The sequence below is a fragment of the Castor canadensis genome, chromosome 7 (assembly GCF_047511655.1).
Source record: "Castor canadensis chromosome 7, mCasCan1.hap1v2, whole genome shotgun sequence".
NCBI lineage: Eukaryota > Metazoa > Chordata > Mammalia > Rodentia > Castoridae > Castor > Castor canadensis.
Genome location: NC_133392.1, coordinates 156140998 through 156158047, shown reverse-complemented (window position 1 = coordinate 156158047; position 17050 = coordinate 156140998). Strand labels below are relative to the sequence as shown.

The following is a 17050-nucleotide window of genomic DNA, read 5'->3' as shown; positions in this document are numbered from 1 at the left end:
GTTGGCCTTTACTGACCATCCAGAAATGTGACAGGAGAGCCAAACAGAATCACTATTCTCCTGAAAGAGTTTTATAATTGTATATTAATGTTTTAAAATGTTATATTTACATAATAGTATTTTTAAAACTTGAAAAGATCAGTGACTTAAAAATTAGAAGTACATTTTAGTTAAACGAAAACTGCCTCAGAAAGAAACAAGCTTTTTGGCAGGGTGCTGGGGAGGGACACTTACAGCCTGAGCCGATGTGACCTTGGCAGCCAGCAGTGCAAATGATAGGCTATGTGAGCCAAACAAAAGTGAATCATGGTGACACTGGTCCTGAAATACCTGGAACAAGGCAAGGAGGATCCAAAACAGTTCTGTTAGAGACTCTGACCACTTCTATACCTAATCGTCACCTGCCATGGTGGAACTGGTTGCTGTGGTGAGAGTTCACTATAACTTCATCTGTGGCTTTAAGGGTCTAGAGCTCACTGAATTAACAAAAGTGAGCTGGACATTTGAGATAGGTCATGCATGTGACAAGGGACCAAGACAATATCCTTTATGCTGGGAGATCAGCTTCTTCAGCCTCTCCCTATCCCCCTTGGGATGATGGGAAACCTAAGCTCATCCCAGAGGACAGGGAGGGGCTCACAGCTCTTTGTTTGGGACCATAAGCAGCTCCCTTGAGGCCCTACGTCATGCTCAGCTTTACCTTTCTTCCCCCAATTGTTCCTTTGGTAATAGTGCCTGATACCTGACATGGCACTAGACTGGCACCAGTTACCAGCTGAACCCAGCCCTTCTACCGTAGTCCTAGAGAGTATGCTGAGTGGCTAGCAGATACCCTCATTTCCCTGTAGGGCCCAGGGCACTTGCCTTCACTACCCTATAATACCATAGGTAGTTTATGGGAATTAGATAGGGGTAGGACTGGAAGAGTTGGTACAAGTCCTGAGTGAACCTTGGTATCATCTTGGGATGATACCAAATGTGGGACATTTAAATCCTTACATATTCACTCAATCTTTAATACCATGCTTGTGCCTGTGATCCTCACAACTGGGCCCTTTGTTGTTTGTTGTTTTGGGGGTGTGTGTGTGTGTATTGTTTTTCATTCTCTTTTTCTTTTTGGAGATGGGATCTTGTGATGTTGCCCAGGCTAGTCTCAAATTCCTAGGCTCAAGTGTTCCTCCTGCCTTAGCCTCCTGTATAACTGAGACTACAGGTGAACTGTGATTTATTTGAAGATGGCCTCAAATATGTTTCTTCTTTCCATTCCCACTGATTGTTTAAACGGAGGCTGTCCTACCTAGCTCTATTGCTTCCTGTCTTGTTTTGCCCCTTCCAGTCAATCCTGTCTCCTCAGCATCATCAGTATCATCCCTTTCTTATAGAGAACAGCTACCATCCATCAGAACACTGTGCCAGGCAATGTGCTAAGTGCTTTGCCATGTATTATCCTCAAAATTAATATTCAGGGACTGGGTATCGTATGTGCAAGGCCCTGAGTTCGATCTCCAGCACCACCAAAAAAAAAAAAAACCCTCAAAATAACTGAAATCAGTTCTGCCACTGTCCCCATTTCACAGATGAGAAAGCTAAAGACACAGTTAGGTGATAAAATCAAACTCACATAACCGCACAAAAGGTTTAGGCTGGGCATGATGACTTATGCTTGTAATCCTAGCTACGTGGGAGGCAGAGATTGGTAGATTCTGGCTTCATTGGATCTCTATGTGGGTAGGGAGAATGCAGTCTGAGGCTGGCCCCATGTAAAAATGGGAGACCCTACCTGAAAAATAACTAAAGCAAAGATAGCTGGAGTGTGGCTCAAGTGGTAGAATGAATTCAAACCCCCGTACTTCCCATAAAAGGGGAAGGGCTAAATATTCACATCACATTATTTTTATAGAACACCCTTTCTGGAAACTTATTGCCACTCCATTGCTCAGAAACCTTCAAAGGTTCCCTTTGCCTGAGAGATGTCAGTTCACCTTCCTTAACTCCAGCTATGAGGCTCACTTCCAATAAGTACTGCTCCAGTTTATCTTCTTCTTGGTGAAAGAGAGCCTAAGGATCATGAAGCCCAAATTCTAGCCCTGGTCACTCCACTCAGTAGCTTTGTTAATACAGAGCATAAAATCTGAGCAGTTTCAGGCTTGCAGAGTGGCTCAAGGGGTAAGAGTGCCTGCCTAGCATGTGTGAGGACTTGAGTTCAAACCCTAGTGCTACCAAAAATTAAATTAAAAATCTGAGCAGTTTCAAGGTGGTCAGTATAGCAGCTGGGTCTGAACACTACTGATGGTTAATTTTAGTGTCCCCTTGAGTAGATTAAGGAGTACTAGAAACCTATAAGGCATTATTTTGGGGTGTCTGTGAAGGTGTTTCCAGAGGTTCTTAGCATGTCAGAGTGAACTGGGTGGGAATATCTGCTGAGGCTCAGAGAAAATGAATTTAAAAGGCCAATTGGAGCTGGGCAGGGTGGTGCATGCTTGTAATCCCAGAACTCAGGAGACTGAGGCAGGAGGATGGCAAATTTAAGGCCAGCATGGGCTAGAGAGAGAGGGGGCAGGGAAAGGAAGGGAAAAAATAGGAAATTGGTCACCTGTCTGAGGGCTGGTAAAATATACTTTCTGCTTTGGACATCAGAACTCCAGGCTCCCCGGCCTTTTTCTATTTTTCTTTCAATGATTGTATTAGGGATTGAACTAGGGCCTCATGCATGTGAAGGAAGCACTTGGGCTACATCCCCAGCCCCTCCCTGGCCTTTGGACTCCAGAATTTACACCAACACTCCACACCCACCCCGGGTTCTCAGGCTTTCAGCATCAAACAGAGTTGCACCTTCAGACTGCCTGAGCCACACTGCCAGCATTCCCGGCAGGGTCTTATGCCTTCAGACTGCCTGTCATGGGATTTCTCAATCACCACAATCGTGCGAGCCAATTCCCCTAATAACTCCTCTCTTGTGCGTCTGTGTACTTATCCTATGGGTCCCGCAGTGGTTATGTTTGTTTGTCAACTTGATTGCATTGACGGATGCCTAGAAGATTGGTAAAGCATACTTCTGGGGGTGCGTGGGGAGTTTCCACAGAAGATTGGCATGTGGTTCAGCAAACTGAGTGCAGAAGACCCGTGCTGAATGTTTAGCAGCACCATCCAATAGGCTGGGGGCTTGGATGGAGCAAAAAAGCCCAAGGAGGAAGTCAGCTGTCTTGCTGGCACTCTTCCTCCCTGAGCAAGTCATTTTCTATGCTGCAGTTGTCCAGGGACATCAGATTCCAGGTTCGTGAGCTTTTGAACACAGACTTGCACAAGTGGCTCTCCAGAAGGCTTTTGGGCTTGAACAGGTTTAGCTGGGGTTTAGCTGCTCTGGGCTGGCTGCAGTCACATACGAGCGATTGACTGTGTATCACCTAAGACACCAGCCCTCTTCCTCATGTTCTGTCATGCTGTAGCAGGCTAACTTGGGCTTGTTTTCATGGCAGAGGCAAGCAGTCCAAAGAGAGTAGATAGGGAAAAAAATCTCTGCTATGGCCAGGCGCCAGTGGCTCATGCCTGTAATCCTAGCTGCTCAGGAGGCAGAGATCAGGAGGATTGTGGTTTGAAGCCAGCCTGGGCAAATAGTTCTGCAAGATCCTATCTTGAAAAAACCCTTTGCAAAAAGGGGCTGGTGAAGTGACTCAAGGTGTAGGTCCTGAGTTGAAACCCCAGTACTGCAAAAAAAAAAAAAAAACCCAAACAACAAAAAAACTTCTGCTATAGTTTGAGTGTGTCCCTCAAGGTTCACGTGCTGGAAGCTTGGTCTCCAGTGTGGTGGTATTGAGGCAGTGGAAGCTTTAAGAAATGGGTGGGGCTTAGTGGAAAGTAACTAGGTCATGAGGGCTCTTGGGGTGAGTTAATTCTTAAGAGAGTAGGTTGCTACAAAGTGAGTGCATCCCACATATTTGACCCCTCCTGCACATGACTGGTTCCCTATTTTCTTTGCTATTTTGTGGCACAGCCAGGAAGGCCACCTCCAGTATTTTAGCACCATGCTCTAGGACTTTATAAACAAAATCTTTTTTTTATAAAGTATCCACCCTCAGCTATTTTCTTATAGCAACAAAAATTATTGCTAGCAGCCTCTAAGAGTTAGGCTCAGGACTGCAGACTATCAATTCGGCCACAATCTCCTGGGCAACGCAAGTCACAAAGAGTAGAGATTCCATCCCTTTATAGTAGGAGCTATGAATTTACACTGGAAAGGAAGGGTGGAGAAATAAAGTCATTTTTGTAGCTTACCCTGCATAACCATTAAAGCCAGATATTTTTATCCCTGTATTTAGAATGAAAACATGAAAAGACATTAAAATATCTGCAACTGAACTGCCTTTCTTTTTCCTTTGTAGACAATAAGGGAGGTGCCAGAGTTTTTCATTTAGAATCAACGACTTCATCTTCTTACTATGGATAAATCAGAGAAGACAGAAGTAGTTCTCCTTGCTTGTGGCTCCTTCAATCCAGTCACCAACATGCATCTCAGGCTGTTTGAACTGGCCAGGGACTACATGAATGGGACAGGTAGGAACAGTAAACCACAGAATTTAAATTAAGCCAGTTACCTATAGCTCATGCCTGTAATCCTGGCTACTCAGGAGGCAGAGATCAGGAGGATCACAGTTCAAAGTCAGCCCAGGCAAATAGTTTGCAAGACCCTGCCTTGAAAAAACCCATCACACACACAAAAAAAGGGCTGGTGGAGTAGCTGAAAGTTTAGGGCCTGAGTTCAAACCTCAGCATCATAAAAAAAACTAAAGAGCTACTTGGTATGTCTGTTTCAGAATGACATTTGATCAACTGGACACAAATGTGTTACCCTACTTCCCGGCCCAGGTACTTAACCAATAGAGGGTGAGGAGACAGGTGAGGTAGTGAATACCTATAATCTCAGCACTTGGGAGGCTGAGGCAAGAGGATGGCATGTGCCTATAAGTCTCACCAGTTGGGAGGCTGAGATGGAAAGAATACTTGAGCCCAGTAATTGGAGACTGGCCAGTAAGACCCTATCTCAAAAACAGACAGACAATCAAACAAGGGGTGAAGTATGTCCAGGGAGGATTGGAGTCTCTGGCTACTGGCCTATAGAATTAAAAAAAATACAGATTTATGTATTTAGAGAGGAATAGAAGTAAAAATGTTGATCTTCAATTCTTCAGAACTTGAGTTTCAGCCAGCCACAGTGGCAGACACCTGTGGTTCCAGCTACTCAGGAGGAGGATCCCTTGAGCCCAGGAGTTTAACACCTCCCATTTCAACCCCACCCCCACAAAAAAGAAAGCCTCCAAAAAAGGAAACAAAAACCTTGCCTGCCTTGCTTTTTTATAATTTCAGTTCTTCCTGAAATTCACTTTATAGCAGGTTACATTTGTGTGTATAAATAAGTACTGTTTCTTTTTCTCAGCCATCTTTGTATAGAGTGAGGCAAGAGGGTGTGCCTAGTATAAAAAGTGAGACTAAAGTAAGCATTTGCTTCTTGGAGGTGAAACCCCATCTAGCTAGACTATTTATTTTTCCCTGGGTTGAACCAAGGCCCTCATACATGCTAGGTAAGTGTTCTACCACTGAGCTACACCCCAGCCATCTAGCTGGACTGTTGACTAGACTGCTCACTTTAGTCTTCTCCCTGCTCTCTACTAGCATTGCACCCACAGTTATACTAGAATGGTTCTTCTAAAATAGAAATTTGAGTCTACAGCCTATACCACCCTGAACGCATTCGATCTCATCTAAAATAGAAATTTGATCTGAGTGTGGTGTCTAATGCCTGCAATCCTAACTACTTGGGAGGCAGAGATTGGGAGGATCGCAGTTTGAAGCCAGCCCAGGCAAAAAGTTAATAGGACCCCCATCTCAATAAGCTGAACATGGTGATTCAAGTCTGTAATCCATGCTACTTGGAAGGCATAGATAGGAGGATCACAGTCCAAAGCAACACCAGGTGAAAACACAAGATACTATCTGAAAAATAACTAAAGCAAAAATGGCTGAGGAAGTGGTTCAAGTGGTAGAGTGCCTGCCTAGAAAGCATAAGTCCCCTGAGCTCAAACCCCAGTACCACCAAAAAATAAAAAAACCAAAGTAATAAAATAAATAAAGTGCCTCCTTCTAGTCTTTTTTCTGTGATTTTTACATAGAATTATGTATTTAGATACTGAGATTTTTTTGTTACATAACTGATCATGCAATATGCTAATAGGTAGGCAATGGACAGATGCTAAACCTGACTAATGATCCTAATAATCTGGGAACTAAATTTAAAAATGATATATTTTTTGACTCTCACATTAAAAACATTTAAAGTTTGGGAATATCAAGAATGAGGTTGGTCCAAGCTGAGAGGGGGGCCAGGGGCATGAAGGAGAGTGGTGGAGGGGAAATTCAAGTATGGTGTATTTGATACATTGTAAGAACTTTTGTAAATGTCACAATGTACCCCACCCAGCACAACAATAAAAAAAAGAGAGAGAGAGAGAGAGAAAGAAAGATGGGAAGAGGATGAAGGAGAATGATGGTGGGGTAAACCTAACCAATGTATGTTGAAAGCACATATAGGAAGGTCACAATGAAACCCCCCTGTACAATAATATATACTATTAAAAATGTTTGAAAAAAAGAATCGGGGGAGGGCAGATGTTGCCCAAACAATGTATACACATGTGAGTAAATGTAAAAATGATAAAATAAAAAAAATGAAAAAAAAAAAAAGAAATGTATTAAGATTTATGACTCAAAAACAAAAAAGAATCAGGTTGGGGAGACATGGGCTCTTGCATTCACTCTAGGTGAACAATGCAAATTGGTTAAGGCTTTTTATACGGTAATTTGGCAATACTTGTCAAAATCTAAACTGGGCATGGAGGGTGGAGTTAGTGCATAAGGGGTACAGGGTTTCAGTTGGGGGAAATGAAAAAGTTCAGAGGATGGTGATGATTGGGTAATAGTGTATGTGTGCTTAATACTACAGACCTGTGGGGTTAAAATGGTTAAAGATATATATTTTCCCACAATTTCAGTCACTAAGCTTGACTCTCTGTTTAAAAACAATGACAGGGTATCTGTGATTACTAAACAATATTGATCATATTACCTTCTGTGCACAAAGTCTAATTTGTTATACCTACTATCAAATCTAATTCTTTATCCAGGAAGATATAAAGTTATCAAAGGCATAATTTCTCCTGTTGGCGATGCATACAAGAAGAAAGGACTTATCCCTGCCCACCACCGAATCATCATGGCCGAACTTGCCACCAAGAATTCAAATTGGGTGGAAGTGGACACATGGGAAAGTCTTCAGAAGGAGTGGGTAGAGACCTTGAAGGTGCTAAGGTAGTTATGATGCAATTTACGTTGTCAGTTCTGGGGAAGTGGGCTGCCATTGTCGTCCTGCTTGCCTGCCTGCCTGCCTTTGACCCTAACGGATTTGCAAAGCTGCCAGTGGCTTCTCATGGCAGGAAACCTCGTGCTGCAGAGCACAGCAGCCGAGGATGGACATTCCTGAGCCTTCACGTCTTTCAGTGTGGTGTGAGATGTGCACATGTTTGCTGCCTTGCGATGTCTGTTAGAAAACAGAGGAAACCTGCCTATCCTGTCTGTGCTCCCAGTGAGAATGACAGGTTGCAAGAGGATGTTATTGGTGTCAGTTTTCTTAGATGTGACAGGGAGAGGCAGGTGGCTTATGGGGGACGTCAGGCAGTGCATGCTCAGGGACAGGCCTGGTGGCACTGTGGTTTGAACTCAGGGCCTCACACTTGCTACCAGGCCCTGTTACTGCTTGGGCTATTCCACCTGCCCTTTTTTGTGATGGATTTTTTTTGAGATAGAGTCTCATGAACTATTTGCCCGGGCTGACTTTGAACTGAGATCTCCTGCTCTCTGTCTCTGGAGTAACTAGGATTACAGGTATGAGCCACTGGTGCCCAGTAGGCCTGGTCTTGTGTGCAGCTTCCAGGATGGCACAGATTTCCTGCTGAGAGCTTTGAAACCATTCCAGTTAAGAAAGTAACATCTGTTTCTTATTTTATCCTGAGAGTACAGGTAGAGGGCTTTCTGAAAACCCTTCCTGTCTAGTTTCTATCTTAGAATTCTGTACCTTCCAGCAGCTGAGCGAATCACAGAGGGTTCATAGTAGGAAACAGCACTCCCCTCAGCATGGAAAGGAGGGGTTCAGGTGCTTAGACACAAGTGTTAAAGGAGCTGGGGAGTGGCAGCTGAGTTCAGCAACCTGATTCTGCCCTCGCTGCACCTTTGCTGCTGTTACACTGCTGTAGACTACAAGCATTGGGCCCTGCACAGTGGGACGTGGAGGCCGGCCACATCCCACTCTGAGATCACTCTCCTGGCTCCACAGCCCCAGAGTGAGGATGACCTCTACCTCCCAGGTCTCTCATGAGACAGTCTGGTCAGCAGAATCTTTGTCCCGTTAGGAAGCTGCTACAAGGACTGGGCACTGAACCAGCAGGTGGTGTCTAGCTGACTTATTGGGAGGTCTCATTTTTCAGGCTTGGCAGTGAGACTTGCCTCACCAGCTTGATGTCAAAACATTCTCCTACCACAGACCAGGCTCTTGAGTCCCAACCCTATCCCACCCTCTGGCTTCAGGGTAACTTTATTATCCTTGACATATTCAATCCACCTCTTCAGAAGGAAAGAAATTTAGGAGCACAAAAGACCAGCAGCTAGGTTCCACAGGTATAGTCCATATTACTGAGGTAGCATTCACTATTGAAAAGCAGTGAATCCTGCTGCCAGCCTAGACAGAAGCTGCCCAAATCCTCCCTGTGGTGCCTTCCTTGCAGGTCTCGGGCACTTACGCTTCTAGGCCCTTGTCCTTACCATGTGGTTCTTCATTACTAGGGTCTTTGGTAATTGAGAGTTTGGGTTCTGAGAGCTGGGAGCATGGCTCAAATGATAGAGCATGCACAAGGCCCTGAGTTCAAACCCCAGTTCCACACACACACAAATTTTTTTTTTAAGTTTGTGGGCTCTGGACCAGACTGTCAGATTCAAGTCCTGCTCTGCTGTATACAAGCTAAAAGACTTGGGCAAATTAGTTAGTTCCTCTGTCCATGGTGATAATAAATCATTCTGATAGAAAAGTGGCAATAACCACTGTTTTATAATAGCCAAAACATTTGCTCAGTTGAACTGTTATTGAATGCTGCCTATATTCTAGGGACTCTGCAAGAGGTGGAATTGCAACTCTAAGCCTCCATCTGCCCCTCCATTATGGGGATAATTCTCTACTTATAATATAGGAAGCTGAGAAAATGGAATCAGACAATCCATATAAAGGATTAAGTGTGGTATGCACCACACTAAATAATAAACAGTTAATGTTAACTCTTGTTCTTTTCACACACACACACATGCCTTAGAATAGGGACAGTCACCATTTGATGTGCTCCCAGATTTTTCCTTGTGCTGGTGGGGCATGGCATTTGCAGTGGTGAAACTTTTCAGCATCACTATTAATGTTGGATCACAGACTCACCCAAGTCCTTGCATCTCCTGAGGTCAGTATTTCAGTGGAGCATGTGAGAAAGAGGAACAGTCTGTTGTTTTGTCATTTTGTAGACACCATCAAGAGAAGCTAGAGGCCAGCAATTGTGACCACCAGCAGAACTCACCTGTGCTAGAAAGGCCTGGACGAAAGAGGAAGTGGCCTGAACAAAGACAGGATTCTAGTCAAAAGAAATCCCTAGAGTCTGAACCTAAAGGTTTGTACATTCCATCAGGGCCCCCAGACTAGAGTTGCTCAGATTCTAGAACCAAGCCCCCACCTTTGGTGTTTTCATTTAATATTCCATCCCTACTGTATACCTGGAAATGCCTCTTGTTTTATGAAGAAAGAAAAGAAGGAAGGGAGAGTAAAAGGTACCAGATCTACTTCTTCCAGAAGTGGTTTTTAGCTTTTGAGGTGTCCTGGGTCTGTTTTTGGAATCTGAATCTGATAAAAACTGAATTCTCAGGCTGGAAGCACATTCTCAAGTAGCAGAGCACTTGTCTAGCAAGTGCAAGGCTCTGAGTTCAAACCTCAGTACCACACATATGCAAAAACAACAACAACAAAAAGCCCTCTTTTCCAAAATACATGCAGAGTCATTTTAGAACAGGTTGTTGGGAGGTGTGGCTCAAGCAGTAGGGTGCCTGCTTTGCAAGTGCAAAGTCCTGAGTTCAAACCTCAGTCCCACTGAAAGACAAATAAATAAAAATTACAGCAAGTGATAATTAGAAAAGCAAATCCTGAAGCTGTCTGATTCTTCCTCCCAGGTGTGCCAAAGGTGAAGTTGCTGTGCGGGGCAGATTTATTGGAGTCCTTCGGTGTGCCCAATTTGTGGAAGAGTGAGGACATCACCCAAATCCTGGCAGACTATGGTCTCATCTGTGTCACTCGGGCTGGAAGTAATGCTCAGAAATTCATCTATGAGTCTGATGTGCTATGGAAACATCAGAGCAACATTCACCTAGTGAATGAGTGGATCACGAATGATATCTCATCCACTAAGATCCGGAGAGCCCTCAGAAGGGGCCAGAGCATTCGCTACTTAGTACCAGACCTTGTCCAAGAATATATCGAGAAAAATAGCTTGTATAGCACGGACAGTGAGGACAGGAATGCTGGGGTTATCCTGGCTCCCTTGCAGAGAAACACTGCAGGAGCCCAGTCATAGCCATTCTACAGCAGGATAGCTTGGACTGTTCTTTTGGAGATTTGAAATAATCTGGTATTAGTAACTCAAAGAAGAAATTGTGATCCTGTTTATAAACTAACACTTGAGAGTTTGATAAAAATCAGGAGGTAATTAAAATCAGGTTTGTTTTTTTTTCTATCAGAGTTGCTAAAATAAAGGTTTTTAGAAAGGTCTTTTTTTTCCTTAAAGCATGTACATTTTCCTTTGACTTTAAAAAGAAGAGATTAGAAAAAATAAAAGATTTCTTCACTAAAACAGAAGAAATTTCAATGAAACTAACTCCAAATAAATCAGAAATGGACATGATGGCTCTACCACACAAGAGAAGCAAAGTTTGAAAAGCAAAAGTCCATTCAAGATCCTAACTTCAGCCAGGTTCAGTGATATGGGCCTAGTGTGCCAGCTACTCAGAAAGCTGAAGCAGGAGGGTCACTGAAGCTGAGGAGTTCAAGACCAGCCTGAGCAATGTAGCAAAAAAAAAAAAAAAAAGCCCATGTCAAAAACAAAAAAAAAAGCCGGGTGCTAGTGGCTCATGCCTGTAATCCTAGCTACTCAGGAGGCAGAGATCAGGAGGATTGTGGTTTGAAGCCTGCCAGAGCAGATAGTTTGTGAGATCCTATCTCGAAAATGCCCAATACAAAAAAGGGCTGGTGGAGTGGCTTAGGCAGTAGTGCACCTGCCTAGCAAGTGTAAGGCCCTGAGTTCATGCTCTGGTACCTCAAAAAAGAAAGAATCTTGTAAAATGTGCCGTTGATCACTCATCTTCTAGCTATGCAAAATACAGGTTGTGAATATGCCTGGAAGAAATAAGAATGCACCATAGTTCTCCTTGGCACACATCAGAATGGCTGGTTAAGCTTTGCCAAGACCCATCTGCTGGAAACTCCACCTATGGCACTGGACCCAACTCACTCACAAAGGCACACAGATATTTCTGATGCCCACCAAAGGTAGAGAGCCACTGTCTAACATGTTCTGTATGTTCTCTTAGCAGAGCCTTGTGGGTCATGTTCTAGCCCTGTCTCATCTCCATCTTGTTAACTTCAGGGACATCTTCAGAGATAATGTCACAATACTTCAAACAGAATGACAAGGAGTGAGGAGTCTCATTTAAGCATCTTACAGGTTATTTCCCTTCATTGGTAACTTAACAATAAAAGATGAATGCAGACCCTAAGAACATGAGAAGTTCTGCATTGTGTCAGCCTAGCAACTCCTGCAGCTCAGAATTTGATGAGTGCCTTGCAGAAGAAAGATGCAAGCTCCAGTCTACAACTATCAAGTTTCTGAACAGCCCACTGCTTTCAGTCTCAGCCTACCAGGAATCTGCCTTTTGTGAATTTATTCAGAAAAAGGGTCTGTTGTCTTTCACCTTTCTTCTCCTTGCCCTTTTGTATGAAGTTTAACTAAGTAGAAGTTCTCAAATAACAATTGAAGTCACAGGTTTTTGCTTTTTTGCTTTTTTTTTTTTTTTTTTTTTGAGACAGGGTTTTGCTACATAGCCCTGGCTGGCCTCAAACTTCTAATCCTCCTGCCTCAGCCTCCTAAATGCTAGGATTATTGGTGCAAGCCACCACAGCCAGCCTTGAAGTCCCACTTTAAGTTAAAAACATAAGTATATTGTTATGGTTTACAACTGATTAAAATTTTGTGGAAATTTGCCACCACACATTGGTAAAGCAGAAAGACCAGAGATAGCTTTTTATGACTTGTGAAATTTGTTCTATGAAAGAGAAAGGATTAAACTTAAACTCCTAATGAAAATAGACTAGCTTACCTTTTTGGAATTTATATTTCATACTGACACCTCTCCAGAAGAAGGGTTTATAATTCTACAGAAGAAAAAAATACCGATCTATAATTGTACAATTGTATAGTCAGATCTGGAAAAAGGAAATGGTTAAGGTTGGGAAATGTAGACGCTGCCATCCTCAGCTTACTCTTACTAAAGCCACCAGGCTGACTCACAAAGGTAGGGAGGGGTGCAAACCTGGCCCCCAGTATGTTTCAGTATCTGACTGCTGAATTGTTGGAAGGTCAGAATCTCAGATTACAGAGATGAGGCTCATTTCTCTTAACTTTTTGGAGCTTAAGAGTTGAAGGAGAACTGAAAAATAATGGTCTAGAAGTAGATGGAGCTATTAAACTTGAACTTTGACTTCTAGAAAATTCCATCTGTTTCATATGAAGAGTCGTGTGGACTATAGTAAGATTCCGATGCTGGAAATGTCCCTCAGACTGTAGCACCTTCCCACTTGGAAGTGCCCAAACCCTGCTTCTCTATACTGACCTCAGGACTCACTGGGTGAGGATGTGGGGGCCCTCTCAGGAGTCCCATTGTCTAGGAAAGAATCCTATTGTTGTCCTATTTGGTTTTTTTTTTGTTTGTTTTGTTTTGTTTCTCCTCCCTTCTCCCTGCCCCCTCCCTGCCCTATTTGTGAATCAACAACTTTGTACATAGAACCTGGTACTTGGCGTTCTGACCCATTCCAGGGATGCTGCTTAGCTGTAGCTATGTAACAGCATAATTTTGGGTGTCTTCAGGACAGAGCTTCCTCTTTGGTTAATGGAATTTACAACAAAAACTTCACAGGGAAATAAAGATTATCAACTGTTGTGACTTGGAGTTGAGGAAATGTGTGAAGCTGGTGTTTTGTATGTTTGATGCTGGCAGATTTTATGTGTTGAACTCTTTATCCTCACATTGTATAATTTGAGTTCAGTGAATGAACTTGGCAGTGAGAGTCCTTTCCTGGCATCTTCAATTGAGAAGGATCTGTAGCATACAGAGTCTTTTTACTTTTACTTGTGAACAGCAAGCTTGTTAGGTCCAAGGAGTGGTTCTCCTTGGTGATAAAGGTATAGGATTGAGCCAAAGGGGCACTTGAGATTAATCTACTGTTTCAGAGGATGCTTTCTTCCCTTGCCATCCTGAGGGTCCCTCCTGGTATCAGGAGGCCTGCTATCTTATCTCAACCTCTCTGATTCACTTGTGTGGGGGTCCAGAAGTTTCTATATTGTGAAGTAGATGCCTCTAACATTTTCTTCAGGATGCTGCAGGAAGTTCATTCCTCTGCTGTTCTCAGAATTATTTCCAAAGGCCTTGATCTAAATCATTCATCACGGCAGCCACTCAACTGTGAGGATTCGTGAACAATGTCCATCTCTGAAGGTGGTGCTTTTGAACTTCATAGTGCCAACACTTACCTGAATACCACTGGGCTTGAGCTAATGGTGCCTTATATCATAAAGAATCCTAGCAAAATTAGAGACTGGTATAAATGCTAACACTAAGACTTGGCTCTAAGCAGTGTGTCTTCAGAGCTTGTACTAAAAGTTCTCCTTGTATGAAATATTACTTCCCAAAGAATAAAGGTTCAGCCAAATCTTAAATTTTCATCTGGCCTAATTAGATGAGTATAAATAAAACTTTAAAAAATATGAGTTTGCTGGAGATTTCTGATGTATTCACTCCATATGGAAGTAGTTAAACTTCCCAATGTTACCAATTCCTTGGAACTCGGGCAATAAATGTCTAGTCAGAGGAGGAGGTAATATGGGTCATGGTGCTGAGGATCGAACCCAGGGCCTTCTGCATACGAAGCATAAGCTGTACAACCTGCCCATCAAGTGTCATCAAGATCCCAAGTTCTTTCCCTTCCTCTACTCTGATAGTCACAGTGTCCCTTGAGTTGTAGGAGAGTCAAACTCCAGTGACAGAAGAATATTCCCACTACAAGTGCCTTCATCAATTCTATCCTTTACTATCTAGAAGGAGACATGCTGTACACAAGTTTAGAACCTCATCCTGGCTTTAATGTTATGGCTGAAGTCACTGGCATCAAATAGAAGGAAAGGAAGGCCAAATAGGTTTCTTTCTTCTGTAGAGAGAATAACTTTTGGCATTTAGAAGGAAGATCTGGAATTACAGAGGAGAAAATTACTCCCTGTCCTCTGGGCAAGTCTGATCTCTGTCCACAATAGATGGTCTTTGCTCAAGTAGGTCCAAAGCCAGCTCAAAGGCTAGCATTATTTGTTACATCTGTGGTTTTCATTTTCAGGTCGAGTTTTAGAACATAAGATTTTAAGGGTAGGAAGTAAGTATACTCTTTCTATGTCCTGATCCCATGCTCCAGAACTCTGGTCAGCGTTCACAGTTCTGTGCCTTTAGATGACAATTGGTCATATTCCACCAAAGGAGTCAATGTCTTAAGAGACATTGTGATAGCCCATTCAGGGCAAATTGCTACCCTTCTGGCTTCTCCATAAAAATGGTATTTCTTGAACAGATACCTAAACAATGAAGGACAAGAATGTAAAACAGGTCACACTAAGGGTAGAACACTAATGGGAGAGGGAGAGTAAAGGAAGGGAAAGGTGAAAGATTTATACGATCTGAAGAGAAACCAGAGTATGGCAGTAAAGAAGGTAAATATGACTGATGTAATTTCTACACAAGAATGAATACAGAATTTCTAAACCCGTTGAAATCAGACTTACGCTATAATCCTAGCTACTCAGGAGGCAGAGATCAGGAGGATGGTGGTTTGAAGCCAGCCTAGGCAAACAGTTCAAGAGACCCTATCTCAAAAAGTACCCAACCAAAAAAGGGCTAGTGTAGTGAGTCAAGTAGTAGAGTGCTTGCCAAGCAAGCATAAAACCCTGAGTTCAATCCCCAGTACTGCCAAAAAAAAGGACTAAGGTAGAAAGAAAAATGAAGGGAATAAACCAATTTTGGCTGTATATATATAAATTATATTATGTATATATGTATATTTATATATTTATGTATATATATAAATGTCATAATGAAAGTCCTATATAGCTATCTAAAGCAAACAAAAATGTCTGTTTTCAAAAACAGAGGACAGGAAGGTCAAACAGGTCCTGTCTGGGGATTTGGTACCAGTGTTGGGGGGAGGATATAAGAAAAGGGTGTAGGAAGTGAATACGGTGCAAATATTATGTATTCAAGTATCAAAATTGGAAAATGAGACCTGTTGAAGCTGTTCTAAGAATGGGGGGAGGACAGATAAGGGAGAACAATGGAGGGGTGAATTTAACTAAAATATATTATAGGCACCTTTGTAAATGTTACAGTGTACCCCCAGAACAACAATATGGTAATAAAAACAGTATTTTTCAAACATATACCTAAACAATGAACAACAAAAATGTAAAATGGAGCTGGGTACCTGTGGCTCACTCCTATAGTCCTAGCTACTCAGGAAGCAGAGATCAGGAGGATCGTGGTTGAAGCCAGCCCCGGAAAATATTTCGAAAGACCCTATCTCAAAAAAACTCATCACAAAAAAAACAGCTGGTGGAGTGGCTCAAGGTGTAAGCCCTGAGTTCAAATCCCAGTACTACAAAAAACAAAGGTAAAACATCACGCTAATGGGAGGGGGAGGGTAAATGAAGAAAGTAAAGAAGGTGAATATAGTTGATGAATTTTTCTATTCAACTATGAATATGGAACATTCAAACCTGTTGAAATCACCATAAGAAGAGGACTAAGGTAGAAAGGAGAATAATGGAGGGGATGAACATTTCCTTACATATAAGGAAATGTCACTTACATATAAGGAGTTTCACTTAATGAAACTCCCTGTATAACCATTATGAACAAAACTGTCTTTTTTTTTTTTTAAATGAAGGACAGGAAGATAAAACAGGTCCTGTCTTGAGGTTGGTACCAGTGGAGGCAGGAGGACATAAGAAAAGGGTGAAGGAGGGTGAATATGATGGAAGTACTGCATATTCATGTGTGACAGTGGAACAATGAGACCTGTTGAAACTGTTCTGGGAAGGGAAAGGATGGGGATGAAGAAGGATGGAGGGGGTGAATCTAAGACATATTGTAAGCACCTTTGTAAATATTACAATGTACCCCCAGTACAACTATAATATGCTAGTAAATAAAAGAAAAAACATCATTTTTTTAAATGGTATTTCTCCTTTAGAAAAAAGTTGTAGTCAGTCAGTTAATCATTTAACAAACCTTTATTGAACACTTTCCAGGCTCTGTTCTAGACCTGGAGATACTATAGTGGTGAATGACATGACCATAGTCTCTGCCTTGCATGGAAAAGGCAGTCATTAAATAAGGAAAAAAAGAGATCGTTAGGGATTATGGTCAGTATGAAGGATGTAAGCAGAACTGTGACAGAGCAAATAGATATAAGAAGTGTAACTGAAGTTGAGTATACAAGGGGAACTGTGGTGGGGGGAGGAGAGAGTACTGGGGGCAAAGAGGATTGAAGTATATTACACATAAATGTATGGAGATCGCAGTATGAAACCCACCAAATACTGCTCGAAGGGGA

At 42.4% G+C, this 17050-nt stretch overlaps 1 protein-coding gene across 2 annotated transcripts in view; it reads left to right on the top strand.

The window, feature by feature from the left end:
• Positions 1–16670, top strand: part of Nmnat1 (nicotinamide nucleotide adenylyltransferase 1) — a 28319-nt gene extending 11649 nt beyond the window's left edge. For both annotated transcript variants that reach the window (XM_074081392.1, XM_074081393.1), the window contains exons 2-5: positions 4380–4551; positions 7176–7359; positions 9607–9749; positions 10303–16670. In XM_074081392.1, coding sequence (XP_073937493.1) covers positions 4437–4551; positions 7176–7359; positions 9607–9749; positions 10303–10703 — 843 coding nt within the window. In that variant the 5' untranslated portion in view covers positions 4380–4436 and the 3' untranslated portion in view covers positions 10704–16670. The remainder of the gene's footprint in view (positions 1–4379; positions 4552–7175; positions 7360–9606; positions 9750–10302) is intronic.
• The last annotated feature ends 380 nt before the right edge of the window (positions 16671–17050 follow it).